The sequence below is a fragment of the Muscardinus avellanarius genome, assembly GCF_963383645.1.
Source record: "Muscardinus avellanarius genome assembly, chromosome: 2".
In the NCBI taxonomy this organism is placed as follows: Eukaryota; Metazoa; Chordata; class Mammalia; order Rodentia; family Gliridae; genus Muscardinus; species Muscardinus avellanarius.
This window is the reverse complement of record NC_137787.1, coordinates 57980255-57998372: the sequence shown is the minus strand read 5'-3', so window position 1 is coordinate 57998372 and position 18118 is coordinate 57980255. Positions and strand designations below refer to the sequence as shown.

At 38.5% G+C, this 18118-nt stretch overlaps 1 protein-coding gene across 7 annotated transcripts in view; it reads left to right on the top strand.

The window, feature by feature from the left end:
• OSBPL6 (oxysterol binding protein like 6) overlaps nt 1–15505 on the top strand; it is a gene marked incomplete at both ends in the record, with an annotated part of 83699 nt that extends 68194 nt beyond the window's left edge. For all 7 annotated transcript variants that reach the window (XM_080690274.1, XM_080690273.1, XM_080690275.1 and 4 more), the window contains 10 exons: nt 390–477; nt 951–1204; nt 1929–2066; nt 2652–2715; nt 4427–4505; nt 9526–9670; nt 10625–10769; nt 12680–12806; nt 14227–14349; nt 15397–15505. In XM_080690274.1, coding sequence (XP_080546400.1) covers nt 390–477; nt 951–1204; nt 1929–2066; nt 2652–2715; nt 4427–4505; nt 9526–9670; nt 10625–10769; nt 12680–12806; nt 14227–14349; nt 15397–15505 — 1272 coding nt within the window. The remainder of the gene's footprint in view (nt 1–389; nt 478–950; nt 1205–1928; nt 2067–2651; nt 2716–4426; nt 4506–9525; nt 9671–10624; nt 10770–12679; nt 12807–14226; nt 14350–15396) is intronic.
• Nucleotides 15506–18118: the final 2613 nt, after the last annotated feature.

The following is an 18118-nucleotide window of genomic DNA, read 5'->3' as shown; positions in this document are numbered from 1 at the left end:
CTCCCTGTTTCTTCTCCACCTGCCACCCAGCTCAGTGATTTCCCCTCGGCAGCGTCTCCTGAGTCCTCTAAATGGAGTCACAAGCCTTGCTATCGGTACATTCTTACTGTACGCAACTATATCTGGTTATATACTGGCCTCGCCCAGCTTCCTGCCCCAAACAAGACAAGGAGCTACTTAAGACAAGGGGTCCGTTCTATCAATCTTAAGCCCTGGCTAGTGGCAGACCCTCAAGTGTTCATTCCACAAGTGCCAAATGCATGTCCCACTATAACCTCTGCTTTTCACTTGAGCAATATGTCTTTCTTCATAATCATTGTATTATCTGAACTTTCGAGACAAGAATCAGAACCAGAATTTTGACTTTTTTGTGTCTTTCTCTTCATTAGGCTTCAGATGATGAGTCTTACATCAGTGATGTGAGCGATAATATATCTGAAGACAACACGAGCGTGGCGGACAATATTTCTCGGCAAAGTACGTATCATTTGAGCTTCCAGGTTTTTCTGTCTACATGCCAAATTGCAACTCTGGGGAACCAAGGAATAGTCGTTCTTCTCTTCCCCTCCCTAGTTGTTCTTTTCAACAGATTATTCCATATATTGTATTTTGCATTATCTGTTGAGGTAAATGGTTGCATAGTCTGTTAAGTCTACGGTTAAGTGAAAAAGTTTTAAATCTTGCTCATACCCAAAGTTTAGATCTTTGTTTTATTAAATGTAATTTTATTTGACTCATCTTTTCTTAAAGAATACCTAAGTATATTTAACATTTTGTTTAAAAAAAAAAAAACTATCCTCTGATGTTTTATGCATTTCTTCACAACCTTACATAAAAATAACTCCATTTTTTCTTGAGACAATATGATGAAGACTCAAGAAATGTATCATATTCAGAATTATTTTAAGGATTCATTTCCCTTCATAATTTTATAAATCTCCTTCTTCCAGTCCTGAATGGGGAGCTTACAGGAGGCGCCTTTCGAAATGGCCGTCGCACCTGCCTGCCTGCTCCCTGCCCAGACACCAGTAACATTAACCTGTGGAATATCTTGAGAAACAACATTGGTAAAGATCTGTCAAAAGTCTCCATGCCGGTGGAGCTCAACGAGCCACTCAACACTCTGCAGCATCTCTGTGAGGAGATTGAGTACAGCGAGCTGCTAGACAAGGCTTCAGAGACCGACGATCCGTATGAGCGCATGGTAATAACCGGCAGGGCAGGACCTTAGGGACCTTGGCTAAGCCATTACAATGATACATGTGGGTTTTGCATAACACGCATAACATTTTTCCTGCATAAGTAAGACAGGAATTGGTGTGTTTGCATAACCAAGCGGGGCTAACTAGGTCTAGCTACCATTACTGGAAGATAAACATTTTGCAATGTATCTATGGTCTAGAGTATCCCTTAAGTTAGAATGAAAAGGTATCATTCGCCTTAGAAGTTGAAAGTACGCCAGGTCTCGATTTATCATCTTTTCCTGAATGCCAAAACAGCCCATCTGTCTAGGAACTTAGTTCTGGAAAGTAACTTGCTGTTGGTACCTTTCTTGCCCTTTCTACCATATGTCTCCAGGAAACTTGTCCTGTCCTCTGACAGGCGCCAGCACCCACAAGCCTCATGTATGTTATGTTACAATTATGTATGCAATATAACTCCATTTCAGAACCTTTGAACTCTGTTGTACTGATGAAATCAGGTAGACATAAGAATGAAAAGCACTGGTCTTCAATGGCCTGCTGGTCCCCGTGGAAGGAGTGTAACCTCATTTTAACTTATTCTCCCCGTGTATGGATGAGGGTCTGTGCAAATAATAGAAAATAAATCAGCATCAAATGGGATGTGGAAAATCTCAAGGAATAGGAATGAGCAAACCTGGCAGTACTTGCTCCTATATTATTTTCCTTTCTTGAATATTTTAACAGGTTCTCGTTGCTGCATTTGCAGTTTCAGGATATTGCTCCACCTATTTCAGAGCAGGAAGTAAGCCATTCAACCCAGTCCTGGGGGAGACTTATGAATGCATTCGAGAAGACAAGGGATTCCGATTTTTCTCAGAACAAGTAAGTGAGGTGTTGGTGATGAAAACAGCTTTTTGATAACTATCCATTTGCGTTGGACTATGATACCAGTTAACAGAAAACTCACTTATCTGCATCCTTACGCCCTCCAAGTGTGTTTAAGTTCCCTATGTTTAAGCATTAAGTCTTAAAAGTTAAAGATTAACTTAAATGTTTTGAGAGTAATTCACTAATAAAAATGGATGAATTGTAGTTTTCATGGGGGAGGAGATCATTTTACATTATAAAAAAATCATTGATGAAGATTTTATTTATATATATATATATATATATATATAGTGCATTGTAATCATACATCACATTGGAATACAAGACTTGTGAGGATATACAAGCACACATCATCCAATTAGCCCTTATCTAATCCCCATCCCATTCCCTCCCCCTCTCTCTCGATTGCATGCTTGATTGGTGATGATACATTTGTTTACATACCTCATGAGTTTTAAAGAGATTCCATCCTCCCCCATCCCATCCCCTCTAATTGGTCACCTTAATTGCTCCTCTATAGGGCCATTGATGAAGATTTTAACCTGTGCTTATCACCTTCTTTTCTGTTTTAATTACCAGGTTAGCCATCATCCACCCATTTCTGCCTGTCACTGTGAGTCAAAGAATTTTGTGTTTTGGCAAGGTTTGTATTTCAGTTGTAATTTCAAGTCAAATTTATAAGCTTATGAAATAAACTTCTAGCTTCTAAAGGAACATTGTATTCAGTTTAGATTTTCTACCTTTGGAACTCAGATGATTCGAGTAATTGGCGTGGAGCTTAGTTTGAGAAATCAAACTTCTTGGTTTAAAGGTGAAACTGTGTCATATAGGATATGAGATGGCTTATTGGGGAAGTAAAGCCCATGCACTGAAGAGCAAGTCTCTGCTCACTCTACCAGCTTGAAGCCATCACTTTACCTCAGTGGGCCTCATTGCCTGCATCTATAATGTGGAGGTGATGTGCGTGGCCTTGTCTCTTGGGGTCTGCAGAGATTTCAATACTGAATGAAGGCTCTATTGTATATCATTTGTGACCTTATTTTTTTATTTTTTTATTGGTGCACTGTAGTCATACATCTTAATGGGATAAAAGACTTGCGGAGACATACATGCACACATCATCCATTTAGCCCATACCCAATCTTCATCCTATTTTCTCCCCATCCCTCCTTCCCATGCTTGGCTTAGTGATTGACTTTGATATATCATCTGTGATTTTAGATACACAGCTACCATATCCATGGGTTCCACATCTATAGATTCAACCAACCTCAGAAAATATTCAGAAAAAAATATATAGGTACTGAACATGTACAGCATTTTTTCTTTTCTTTATTCCCTACTTAATCAATACAGTGTAACAATTACTTACATAGCATTTACATTATATTACATATTATAAGTAAGCTAAAGATAATTTAAAGTATATGGGAACATGTACATGAGTAATATGTAAATACTTTGTCATTTTTATATGAGGGAGTTGAGCATCCTCAGATTTTGATATCTGCAGGTGTGATGGGGCCAGTCTCTTCATGTATACCAAAGGTTGATTGTATAAACACTGCAGGAATGTGTGGCCTTCAACTCACTTGGGCTCAGTGGTTTGAAGTTACTTACTAGTGCCCATTGTTCTTTTAGAATGTTGCAGCATGAGAAATTTTGTGGTGCCAGCACTAACCTTACTTAGTTCATCAAAATGGTTCCAGCTGGTTATCACAAATGCCAGGTAGATGCAGGCCTCCCTGGTTGGAATAAGAGGCCATGTGTGAGAATGCTCTGGGCCTCACTCGGGCTGTATTAAACAACCAGAGGAGGGGCATGTCATTAAGTTAATCCTACTTTTTCATAAATAAATTTGTATCTCTGATTTCTTTTTTTATGTGTCTCCCAAGTCATATAATTCTTCCAGGTGGTGGCATTCCTAAACTGCAATTATTTTTACATACATCTCAGGCTTGATTTATATGTTAACTATTTTTACCATTTAGCTAAAACTTAGCATGAATTACTCTCTCGACATAAGGCGATATAGAGTACGTGTTTATATGTGCATGTGAATATGCACACATACATGCATACATGCATATCTTATTCCAGGCTTCTCCCAGTTTTGCTAGTTAAAAACAAATATGGAGCATGATTATGGAGAAGGCACTATAGTAGATTTGGGGGAGGGATTATAGTTAACATTTTAACATTGGGCCATCTTCAGGTACTTATTTAATCCATAATCTAGAACAAATTGTAATTACAAAAAATGCTTTGTAAAGCACAATATGTAAGTTTGTTTTTACAGATCAAATGACTCGCTATGGAATATATATCCACATTTTGTCTTCTATGTCATTTAGATATCAGATGGAAAAACAAGTTTTGGGGGAAGTCAATGGAAATCCTGCCAGTTGGAACTCTGAATGTCATGCTTCCAAAGTAAGTGGCTCTCCTCTCTCTTTTGGCCTCTTCTTTTCTAAATCAGAAATGAGTGTTTTAGACTCTAGAAGATTCCACAGGGCCGTTTCCTTTCATGCCGCAAGTGCCTGTTACCTTTGCCACAAAGGATGAACTCTCTTTTTTTTTTTTTAAATTTTATTTTATTGGTGCACTATATTCATACATCATAGTGGGATACAAACTTTTGTAGACATACATGCACACATCGCCCAGTCAGCCCCCACCCGATCCCCACCCCATTCTCTCCCCATCCCTCCTTCCCATGCTTGGCTTAGTGGTTGACATCTAGTATTATAGCAATTTATCCAAAATTAAAAATGATAATCTCACATAACAGTTTCATTTGTCTGATACCAAGCGTTTGATGATTTAAAGATAACATTTCAATATTTCTTTTTGCTTTCTTTCTTACCAGAGCATATTTTTTTCTGTTTTTTTAGGTGAAACTATCATATATTTATATATTTATTTTTCAGAAAAAAAATCTATCCTAATATGGAATATGAATTCTAGATACCCAAAACGATCTTGAAAAAGAACAAAGCTAGCAGATATATATTTTCTGATTTCAAACCATATAAAGCTACAATAATTGAAACAGTGTAGTACTGTTCTAAAGGCAGATATATAGACCATTGGAGTTAAATACAAGCCTAGAGCTAACTTCTTCCCTATATTGTCAAGTTATTTTTGACAAGGTTTCCACGAAGATTTGGTGGTGGAAATAATAATCTTTTAACTAAATATTGTTGAAAAATAATAATTACATGGAAAAGAATAAAATTGGACCCTTACCTAATCCCACATACAAGTATTAACTCAAACTAGATAAAAGACCTAAATATAAATCTTAAGACTATAAACATTTAGGAGAAAATCTGGGTCATAAAACCTCACAACATTGAAATTGGCAGTGATTTCTTGGATATGATTTCAATGGCACAGGCAACAGAAGAATATACAAACTCCCTAAAAAATAAAAGAAAATATTGTATATCCAAAGACAATGTAAACAGAGTTAAAAGTTACTAATAGAATTGGATAAAATATTTCCAAATGCTATATCTGAAGGTATATTAATATTCCAACTAGAAATCCTAAAAATTAACAACAATAAAGGCAAACAATACAATTTAGAGATAGGTAAAAGACTAACATAAATAATGAATCTCCACAAATAACCAATCTTAGTTGTCTGTTGGATGGAAACTCTTGTTTCTCTGGTTCTGGTGAGTGTTACCTATTTCTTCTTTGTAGTTAATCTCTTTGAGTATTTTCTCTAGCGCTGGTTTTGAAGACATAAATTCCTTCAGTTTCTGTTTGTCATGGAAGCTTCTTATTTCTCCATCTAATTTGATAGAAAGCTTTGCTGGATAGGAAATTTTTGGCTGGAAGTTGTTTTCTTTCAGAGTTTGGAATATGTTACTCCAAGCCCTTCTGGCTCTCATGACTTGGTTTGAGAAGTCTGGAGTGATTCTCATTGGTTTGCCTCTGAATGTCACTTGGCCCTTTGCTTTTGTTGCCTTTAAGATTCTTTGCTTGGCTTCCACACTGGTCATTTTGACAATTATATGGCGTGGGGATCCTCTTCTCGGATCCTGTCTAAAGGGAGTTCTATAAGTTTCCTGGATCTGTGTATCAACCTCTTGCTCTATATTTGGAAAATTTTCTGCTATTACTTCCTTGAAGAGATTGTTGATCCCTTTGGTATCACTTTCTTTTCCCTCCTCTATTCCAATTATTCTTAGGTTAGCTCTCTTAAGATGGGCCCATATTTCTTCAATGTCAGATTCCTGCTGTTGGATATCTTTTTCTAGATTAGAAACTATGCGTTCATTTTTGGAATGATCATCTTCTAAGAGCGAGATTCTGTTCTCCATGTGGTCTAATCGGTTGTTTGTGCTTTGAATTGAGGCCTTTACTTCATTAATTGCATCCTTTATCTCTTTTTGGCTCTCTCTGAGTTCTTTTCGAAGCACCTCTATTATTTCTACAGTTATTTTCCTGATTTGATCTTCTAGAAATCTCTGATTTTCTGTTTTATCAGGTTCTGATGTTGTGGGGTTGTGGGCATTCATTACTCCAGTGTTATTCCTCTTTCCCATGATTTCGGAGGTTTGTGCCTTCTCTGGTTCTTCCCTTGGGTCACTATGGCTTCACTTAAGGTGCTCTGGATCTCGAGTCTGTATTATCTCAGACCCCACTACTCCTTTACTGGGTTGTATCACAGAGTCTCCGACCCAGGGAGTCGATAGAGGCTGCTTTAAACTATGGGGGGTGCCAGGTTGCACGCTCTCCTATGGTGTGATATCTCTGCCACCACCACTCCCTCACTGGGTCAAGTCCCAGGAGGCACAATACTGGGATTTCTCCTCTGTGGCCCGCAATTTGACTCACTGTTCTTGAGTACGTAGATGTAGCTGTACTGGACTCGGTGAATTCACTGCTGCTGCCGCCGCCGGTGGCAATATGGCGCCTCTGCCACACCCTCGGCCATGAGGCTGGCGTATTTTTTCTTCTCTGGTTTTGATTTCCACTCTGAATCCCTGCAGCGTGTGCTGAGCTCAGCCACTGGGAGCTTTAAATGCTGTCTGCGCCGAAAGATCCCGCCTGGTCTTCCGCATCGGCTCACCTCGGCTTGCTGTAGCCGTCCGCTGAGTTCGCCACTGCCGCCGGCAGTATGGCGCTGCTGCCGCGTCCTCGGGCGCGTGTGTCTCCTCTGTGGCCCTGAGCTCTGTTCTCAGTCCGCTTTCTCTCTGGAGCCTGGTGGTTTTTTTGTTTTTCTGGTGATGGTGTTTTCTGGCTATGAAAGGCGCTCTTTTTGTGGTAATGGAGATTGGTTGTTAGCGGGACTCTTAAGCCCCGCTTTTCTCGGTCGCCATCTTCCCGGAAGAAAAGGATGAACTCTCACAAAAACAAATGAGAACTTTAGTAAATGATCCAAATCTTTCTGTTAATTTCTTTACCGCCTCCATTCATCAGCCCAAACCAGGCACCTGCCGTGTCCCAGTCAACGTTCTTTTTTAAAAGAAAAATGATGGGGTCCTTCTTTGGTTGTATTTGAGAGGCTATGAAAGATATAGTAGTTTTAGCTTATAAATATTTTTCTGTGGGGGCATGTACTGGGGATTGAACTAAGGAGAATTCTACCTTCAAGCTACACTCCCCCACCCTATTTTATTTAAAATAAAAAAATTTTATTTTATTTAAGGCTGGCCTTGAACCTGCGAGCCTCCTGTCTAAGCTTCCCAAGAACTGGGATCACAGGTGTGTGCCACCACGCCTGGCTATGTAAATCTTATTAAATTAACTTTTCATTGAAGCCATGGGCTTAATTACCTTTGTTTCTTGTTTGGTTGGTTTTGCTTCTATTTTAATAACAGAATTTCTTGTTGTTTGGATATAAGGGCAGGTAAGGAAAGGGAGATAAATCTCCAATATTTGAAAACTCATGAAGAAAATTTCTTTAGTGTCTATTGTACCCACATTATACCAATTCAAATATAAGCATTTTATTTTGTTTGCAATAAAACAGTATTTCAAAGTATATTTAATGTGCAAATTTAATTTGATTTAAAGCTATGTCATTTTGTTCTTTGGCAGAAATTCTATAATGTCACTTCCCAGAAATTGTGCTATCTTAATTACACTTGTCTTTTTTTTTTTTTTTTTGGTGGTACTGGGGTTCCTGAAAACCCTTCTACCTTCGGCCCACACTTCCAGACCTATTTTATATTTTTTTATTTGGAAACAGGGTCTCTTAAACCAGCACAGCTGGCTTCAAACCTGCACAATCCTCCTATCTCCGCCTCCCAAGCATACACTTGTCTTTTTTATATCATACTGGGAATTTAACCCATGCATGCTCTCCTACTGAACTACCTCCCCCTTTTTATTTTGAGACATGGTCCCACCAAGTTGTCCAACTGGCCTGGACTTGTGATGTTCCTGCCTCAACCTCCCAAGTTTCTGGGATTACAGGTGTGTGCCACCATGCCCAGCTACTTATCTTTTTTCCATATTTGGTCTTAAGAGTATGAAACAGTGTTCTGAGAGCAATTGGTCTTAAATATATGCTCTATAAAGACTCTTCTTATCTGAAATCCTTCAATGATGGCCCATTCCTTTAGGGTGGAATCCATACTTTGGTAGGTGACTGCGGCCTTCCCTGCCCTGCCTGTTGCCCCAGCAGCTTACCTGAGCACTCATTCACACACACTCCCAGATGGACCGTGCCATTTTGGCCCCTGTGGCTGTGCCGATGCTTTCCTCAGTACAAAATGCCTTCCTGCCCACCTTCTGAGCTTAGTTCAACTCCAGCCTCCTCTAGGATTCTCCAGGATGTCTTCCTTGACACTAGTCCCACATTCTAGGCATATCTAAGAATGAGGGCTCACCAATATATATTCTCAGGATGCTTTCTTCATCTATTACAACCTTATCATTTGACTTTAAACATTTGTTTATATATTCATCTACCCCCATCATATTGTTGGCCCCAGAGGAGCAGGAAACAGGTCCTGTTCAACTTTGCAGCTTAGCACCTGGCTACAGAAGCTACTTCAGTGTTCCTTAAGTGAATAAATTATGTCATAAATTTCTATAACCACACAGGAATTTTCAAGAAACATAACTGGGCATGGTGACACACATCTATTATCGCAAGACTTGGGATGCTGACACAGGAAAAACTCAAGTTTAAGACCAGCCTCAGCAACTTAGTGTTTCAACAACTTGGAATCCTGTTTAAAAATAAAAAGGGCTCCAGATGTAGCTCAGAGGTAGATTGCCACTGGATTGAAGAAAGAGAGGAAAGGAAAGGAAGGAAGAAGGGGAAAGAAGGAAAGAGGGAAGGAAGGACAGAAGGAAGGAAGGAAACCTAGAAACAAATGAGAGGAAATGGGGGAAATGAAGCTTTGGCAAAAAAACATTTTAATTAGTAGAAATGGTATGTATTTGTGACCTTCATTATTTTCACCAATGTTATATCCTTTACCAGGTATGGAGATTACTATGTATGGAATAAGGTCACCACGTGCATACACAACATCCTCAGTGGGAGAAGATGGATAGAGCATTATGGAGAAATAACCATTAGAAATACCAAAAGCAGTGTTTGCATTTGCAAACTTACATTTGTCAAGGTAAATAATATACCACACAACAGAAAACAAAATCCTCTCTAAGGAAGAAATAAAACAATGCTTTAATAGCAGGGGAATCCATCCTGTATCATTGGTCTTAAGGACATTTTAGATAAGAAAACCTGGAGTTACTCAAGGCAAGCAGGCTTCTGAACATGTGGAGGTCAAAAAAGGCACCATCACAAGACAGAAAAGAAAGAAAAAAGTCTTGTTAAAGGATTTTCCTTTTAAGTAGCCAGTCAATAAGTAGTTCTTTAAGTAAAATTCCAGAAAACACTTCTTGCCTATACCAAGTTTTCTGGCTTTTATATTTATTTGTATTCCCGCCTGATTATAACACATTCAAGTGATCTTATTTTAGGGAGCCAATTATAATACAGTTGTCATTTTCTGAAAATATCTGAATAGAACAACCATGAATATGATAGCTACCAGTCACTACAAGCTTATTCCACCCTACCACTGTTAGAATCCAAACAGGCTCAACAAAAACCACTTCCTTTGTACCAAGAAGAGATATTTAGAATAGAAATGCCCATAGAACATGATTCTCCCGGTCACTTTGGTCTGAAGTAGAGCATATGGTATCACCTCCATGTTTGTTTGGGTATATTACAGTGAATTCACCAACTATTTCTGTAGCAGGGCCAACTGAAATTCATAAGCAAAAGGCAAATTCAAGACAAGATATGAGGAAAATTACTAATATATAAATTAATATTGGGTTCTTGGGCTGGCAACTGAGCCTTCTCTGTGTCATGTGGTAGCATGGAGTAGAGATCACCCACTTCTTAAAAGTCAAGCTCACACTTAGCAAAGATGCCTTTCATATAAAACATTTTTAGAGAGGTCACTGAAAATGCTTTGAATGAGAAACTTTGAGGTAAAAGAATTTTTACATATAGAAATTATAGAGATTGGGGTTCTTAAAGTAACTGTGTTTGGTTTTTCCAGGTGAATTATTGGAATTCCAATGTGAATGAAGTCCAAGGGGTTGTGATGGATCAGGAAGGAAAGGTGGTGCACCGGCTATTTGGGAAATGGCATGAAGGACTCTACTGTGGTGTGGCTCCCTCTGCAAAGTGCATCTGGAGACCAGGTGAGACTGGCCTGGTCCTGCAGCAGAAGGGCACCAGACTGGCAAGAGGGAAGGGGATATCAGTTGATCCCATGCAGTTTGCCCTGTATTTCCCTTAACAGTGAGATTTTTTTTTAATGGAGATGCTTAGGGTAACTATAGTTGTATATATACTTAGTAGGTTATAGGTACTTGATAGTAAAAAATTTAGGCAAAATTTCTGACAATACAATATGTTAAAATATGACATCTGCCAGGCTAGGTAGCACTTGGGAGGCTGAGGCAGCAGAATCAGAGTTTCAGTATCAGCCTTGGCACATTAGCAAGACTTTCAGGAATCTAGGGAGACCCTGATTCAAAACTAAAATAAGGCTGGAGAGTAGCTGGGAGGTAGAATGCCTCTGAGTTCAATCCCTAGTACCACAGAAAAATAAAATAAAAATAAAATTTGACATGTAAAATAACTCTATATGTAATGTCAGTATTGTTTTCAAAGCTGGGAATATTAAAGAGTTTAATATTAAAGAGTTGATTAAAGAGTTTAAATAGTTGAAATATACAAATTTAAGTCTTTACTTATGAGCCGGGTGTGGTGGCTCACGCTTATAATCCCAGTACTTGGGAGGCTGAGACAGGAGGTTCTCACAGATTCAAAGCCAGCCTCAGCTACTTAATGAGAATTTCAGCAACTTAATGAGACCCTGTTTCAAAATAAACATATAAAATAGATCTGGGGGTGTAGCCTGGAGGTAGAAGTCCTCTGGGTTCCATCCCCAGTAACACAGCGCACACACACACACACACGCACACACACACACACACACACACACACACACACACACACACACACCCTTGTGTTATTTATTCTCTATTTTAATAAAACAAAGGAAAGCTTGCAAATATCTACAGTCCACAAATTCAGTAACTCACCAGAATAAGTGATCATTTTGCTTGAATAGCAAAAAGTTCTAAGCCGGGCATGGCAGCACACACTTGTAGCACTAGTACTTGAGAGGCTGAAACAGGAAAATCACAGGTTCAAAGCCAGCCTCAGCTACTTAGTAAGGCCCGCCATAACTTAGTGAGACCCTGTTTAAAAATAAACAATAAAACAATAGGACTGGGGGTGTAGCTCAGAGGTAGAACGCTCCTGGGTTCAATCCCCAGTTTTAATAAATAAATGTTATGATACATTGACATTTTTAAGCATCATTAGAGTTCTGGTAATACATTAGCTTCTAACTGAATATCAAATTTAAATGGAACAAGGGTTCATGACATTTATTTTCAATGGGATTTATCAGTGAATCTAATTTTTTAATTAGCTATTAGCTTTCTAAGAGATGGTGATGAATATTTAGAATTCCTGCTAGTAAAGTGATTAGTTCACTGGTTAATGACTACTTGTTGAATCCTGGCTGCACACCAGGCTTTGTTCTGGGAGCTGGGAATATATCAGTAAGCAAAACACTTTACAAAGGCCCTGCCCTTGAGTTTAGTGCCAATAAGTATTAATGTAAATCTGCATCTTTTCTTCTTTTCTAAAGGAAGTAAATTTCAAGTGTTTCTGGTAAAAATTTAATGTTCCTAGTTAACCACTCTGGAATTTAGTTACCCAGTTGAACATGTGAGAGGGAAATGATGGAGTGCAGCCAACAAAGACTACCACTGAATATGCAAAGATGTATTTTATCTACTAGATTGTATTAAATGTATCTATCTATCAATTCTGACCATTAGCACAAACTTGCCCACCTAGCAAAAAATAACAAGTTGAATTCACTTAAACAATTCAATATTTGTCAAACAAAACAATATTTGTCACCACAAATTTTGTATTAGCATGGGCATGAATTAAGCACCAGGGAAGTCACTTCTTCTCTTTCCATAAACCTTTTCCCTCTCACAATGGCTCATTGGCCTCATTCCAGGTTCCATGCCAACCAACTATGAGCTCTACTATGGCTTCACACGGTTTGCTATTGAGCTCAATGAGTTAGATCCTGTGCTAAAAGATCTCCTTCCTCCGACGGATGCACGATTCCGACCAGATCAAAGGTAGGGATGGCAGTGCAGTTTCAGTTGCTACCCTAGATCATGGCTCAAGATTTAGAAGTCATTGAGACTTATTTTCACCACCATCTTTATTTATTCATTCAGTCATTTCTTTGTTCCTTTATTTACTCAGCAATATTTGAGTTTTGTGTCCTCTATACAGTAAGAACTTGTCTTGACACAGAGTTCCAGTGGATGATGACAGTTATGTTTTAACAAAGCCCCCCCTCCCAAAATTTACCAAGCATCTGCAAATTGACAAACCACTAAATAATCCATCCTCACCCTTTACCTTATACTAGACGATAAAAAGAAAATAAGTAAAAGATATTACATGGAATATCTTTTAAACTTAAGAATAAAGGACAAGTTACAGATTCACCTAGAAATACTTCGATTGAAAGTGCAGAGTTGGCCTATCATGCTTTAGGTGTGAGATATACTCAAAATGCAGAATTTGTAATGCTTTCTGATTCTTTTTATTATTATAATTATTATTATTATTGTTATTATTGTTGTTGTTGTTGTTATTATTAATTCTCATGATGTCTACTCCTACAAAATTTATTTACTTTTTTCCAAAAATACTATATGCCATACAAATTCCATCCAAGATGTTTTGTGTTTCCCAAGTATTTGTCATTTTATCTTTTATTTGCTGAAATGGTCTCAGCATTGAATGTTCTACTATTTACTTCTCTCATATTATTCCCCTGGAACATGCCGTCTCACTGTTTGATATTCAAATTTTATTAATTAGCTCTGTACCGTGTGTATCACAGTATATCCTTGTCCTTTGCTCTCATTTTGAAATGTAAACATTTGCAATTCACCACTGGGTCTGCTTTTTCCTTCTCAATTTTATTTTATTATTACCTTTCTAAATTTCATTTCCTATTTATTTCCCATTCTGTGGCCTTCTGTAATTTTCCTCAGTTGTCGCCTTCTTTTACCAGCTACTTTTTCAAATAAAACAGGAAAGCTCCTTGTCTCTCATTCTCTTCTCAGTATGAGAGAGTATTCAGTTGCTGGCCATCCTGTAGCCTTTAACAAGTGCTCTAAATACTATGGAAAAGAAGCACGACTGTGACTGTGTGCTGTCCTTATCCTGGACTCTGCAGTTGTGTGAGAATTTCAAGTTGTAGAACCTGAAACAGCGCAGAAAAGTCTGCAAGGCCAAGCAACTCACTTCTCCCTCCTGCCTTTATGTTGCTCGATGCAATAATTCAGTTCATGGGCATAAAACGGATGTTAACTAATGGTCAGAGAGAGGTAGTGTGGCCCAGGACAGAGGTGAGGGGACATGACCAAGTGTCAGTGTTCAGTGTGTTATATGCACAGCAACCCCAGTGTAATTTTGTGCAAGTAAGATTTTTTTTCTAAAAAGAGGATAACATAAAAATACCAACTGCTTTGTGCTTAGATTTTTGGAAGAAGGAAATTTAGAAGCAGCAGCAGCAGAGAAGCAAAGAGTAGAGGAACTCCAGAGATCTCGAAGACGATACATGGAAGAAAACAACCTTGAGCATATACCAAAATTTTTTAAGTAAGTCAGCTCACCCCCTAACAGGACCACATTTTGTGAATGGTTGTTGTATGCCATGAGAAACTCCATGTAAAAAGAAAATGAAGGATAGCATAGTATTTAGGAAACTTAAAGGTAAACAAAACAAAACAAAAATAAACTAAGCTGGTTTTGGCAATTTTACTTTTAGCAGGGAAAATTAGATTTTGATTTTGCACATGTGAAAAGTTAGCAGCCATAAAAAGAAATTCTCTTCTATTAGTCTTTTCTTTTTGCAGACAATAAAGGAGAGTGATGGTTTCATCCAAAAGGCTTTGTCCTTCAGCTACACTCTGGGATGGTGGGAACTTGTCCCCAGTCTTTCACCCAGGGACTGATGGGGCCTCGCACCCACAAGGTCATCCTGGTTTCATTAGGGTTGAATTTTATTTCAGCCACACAGAGCTTGTGTCTGTTCAGATTTGGTCCTTCTGTGGTATGATACCTGGTGATTATTACAGGATTATTTACAGGATTATGTATACATCACACAGATTAATCTGTAGTTTCCAGGTCCATCTGTTGCCTTCTAGAAACTGGACAAAAAAGCTCAGAGTAACCTCATATGCTTTAGGGTTGTCATCTCATGATTGCCTCCGGGGCAGAAATGCAACCTTGCCCTCCAGATGTCTACAGTATGTTCCTTAAACATGGATGCTATGGGGGCTTCTAGAGCTGCTGAAGTTGCATGCCTTTCTTTGAAAATAAAGCAGAAACTCTTGTGGATCTGGGGCCAGGAGCTCTTAATTACAGTGTGCATATACACTTAGTTTGGGGATTCCTGCTTTTTTTCCCCTGCCTTTATTTGTCCCTACCCTCAGTCCTTTAACTACCTCCGCTTTAAACATTCTACATCAAAAACCAGTTCATTTCTAGTCAAAAATAGTCACGTCATCAATTAGCAGAGAGGACACTTTCTGGCCTACAAAGTACTGTTTATGTAGACCTGTCTTGCCTAGAAGATAGGGTCCAATGATCTGGCCATCTTGATGTGATTTGTGGCTAATGTTCACTTTGGTATTTTCACAGAAAAGTTATTGACGCGAATCAAAGAGAAGCCTGGGTTTCCAACGACACCTACTGGGAGCTTCGAAAGGACCCTGGGTTTAGCAAAGTAGACAGCCCCGTTCTCTGGTAAACTGGGAACATAGAGGTAGCCAACATATCACACTCCGAATGAATAAATAACTATGCACAATTATGTTTCTTATAGCTATGTGTGGTTTCTGGGTCGACTGAAAACCTACCATTTGCTTTTCTATTCATCTTTATAATGGACTTTCAAAAGTGCATTAGACAAGGCCCCTAACCACTTTTGGATCCTTTCTGTTTTGCTGCAACCATATTCCTTAAAAAAAAAGAAAAGAAAAGAAAAGAAAAAAGAAAAAAAAAATCCACACCCTCCTCAGAAAGCTGAACAAAGGGAGCAGAAAATCCAAAGTCTGAAGAGTTTGTAAAGAAAAACAAACTGTACCTGGTGCTTACAGTTGATCAAGAGAGTTAAAAACAACATAGAGACCACATGTTTACTCCCTTGTCTGGAAGCACCATCCCTGTCCTAGGAGCTCCTGGGCCCCAGCAGTCCGTCGGTTCAGACTTCGAGTGTGCTTTTGATGTGGTGTGCTTGTCCTGGCCTCGTCATGGAAGACCTGATGCTTCCCGGAACCTGTTCCATCTGTATGCCATTGTTCATGCCTTAAGAAATGCAAAGATGTACAGTAAACCATTTTTTAAATGTGTGCTCATAGGTATATGTGTGAAGGACAGATCTTTTGAATCATGGCATGATTCACTCTTCTCAATCAGAACAATGATTTGATTAACACATGGATTAAAAAGTGAACAACATGTGCTTTGCTTTGATAAGTCAACTAAAATCTGAAGGGCAAGAAGGAAAAGGTGTGCTAAGTAGATCTCTGTATTCACATTGCTCGTTAAGTTCCTGTCTTGTGTCTAGATAATAAACCATCCCTCTTCCACCTAACCTAACAGTGTGCCCTGTTATTTGGAAAAAAAAAATCTATGTTTGATTTGGACATTTGTCATCAGTGTTATAAGTGTAGAAAGAAATGACAAAAAAAAAAGCTTATGGAGTTTCTATGTGGCTTAGCAGTACCATAGACTCACTGTTTTTGAGTGAAGCACAATGTAACTCACATCTCTAACCTAACACCACCTCACTGATGCTATTTGAATTCCACTGAGAGCAGAAGCAAGATTGCTACTATCTTATTTACATTATTTAAAGTAGTTCTATGCAGAATCATATTTTTATCAAATGATTCCACACAATACATGACTACATATCATGCATTTACCTTGCGAGGAGGGGAGATGTAAAGCATAGGCTAAAGAATTTATCCAGCCCCAAAGTGGGGCATGGGGGAGGGGCAGAAGTATGTTTTGCATACTTCCTGATTTGCTTACCCTCCACTAATAAACAGAAGCTTTCACAGGAAACCTGCATCAGTATCCCTAAGTTTCTGCACGTAGATGACTCTATAAATGCCTGTATGTTTTTAAAAAAAAATCTGCTTAGAGATTTTCCTAGAGAATTATAAAATTACATATATTTTATTGTGAGATTTTTATCCTTAGATTCTTACCCTCAGAATTTAAGTGTTATTTTCCACCCTGCTAACAAGGTTACTGACATTCTATGTTTTGTTATGATGTGTTGATTTTAGTGCCATGTCTTCTCAGCAAAGCATTCCTAATAACAGTTCCTATACGACCAAACAAACAAAAAATGCTGCTGAGAACTTAAGAGAAAACTCTGAGATTTCCACTAGATGGAGCAATGTGTTAGCTATCTTGAAACCCATCGCTCCTTTCATCTAGGTCCATACATCAGGTATGCAGTTTACATTTATCTAGAATGGAATTTCACTCTCAAATAAATTCCAGAATCCTTCTCTAGATCTCAGCATTCCACTGAACAGCACCCTCCCCTGCTTCTTCATCCCTTGAATTTCCATTTAGAATGTATAGGTGACTTGCCCTGTGGTTCTAAAATCTTCTTGTCATTGACTCTTTTTCTGTCCGTTCATCCTGATATCCTTTTATTTTCATCCTCAGATACATGTCTTTCATCAGAATGTAATTAGAGTACTACTGACTTCCTCACAGAAGTCTGCTCTCTTCTGATTAGTGAATCTTAATATACTAAAGTGGTTCTGGCCTGTACTTACTACTGTTTTTCTGGACAGTCTCAAAATAGTCTAAAGACAAGAGTCATGCAAAGGCACTCAGGGAAGTAGCAAGGGGAGACGTCAGGGGACCAGCAGATATGACAGCTTAAAGAAAAGGACCACTTAGCATTGTGGGTTCTAAACTGAGAGGAATAAAAAAAAACAGTGACAGAGCAATGACCAGCGAGAGTAGGTTCAGGCTACAAATCGGGGGTGAACATTGTGAGAACTAACCGAAAGCTGATAGGCTTTCAGAGTTGAGAGTGAAAAAAAATGTCAGATTCATTAAAATCACATTTCATAATATCACAGATCTAGAATCTGAGATTCAGATACCCTGCTTCTTTTTTTTTTTTTTTTTTTTTTTTTTTTGTGGTACTGGGGATTGAACCCAGAGGCATTCTACCTCTAAGCTATACCTTTAGCCCTATTTTTTTTTTTTATTCTTTATTTTGAAACCGGCTTTCACTAAGTTGCAGAGGGCCTCACAAAGTAGCTAAGGCTGGCCGCGAATTTGCAATCCTCCTGTCTTGGCCTCCCAAGTACTGAGATTATAAATG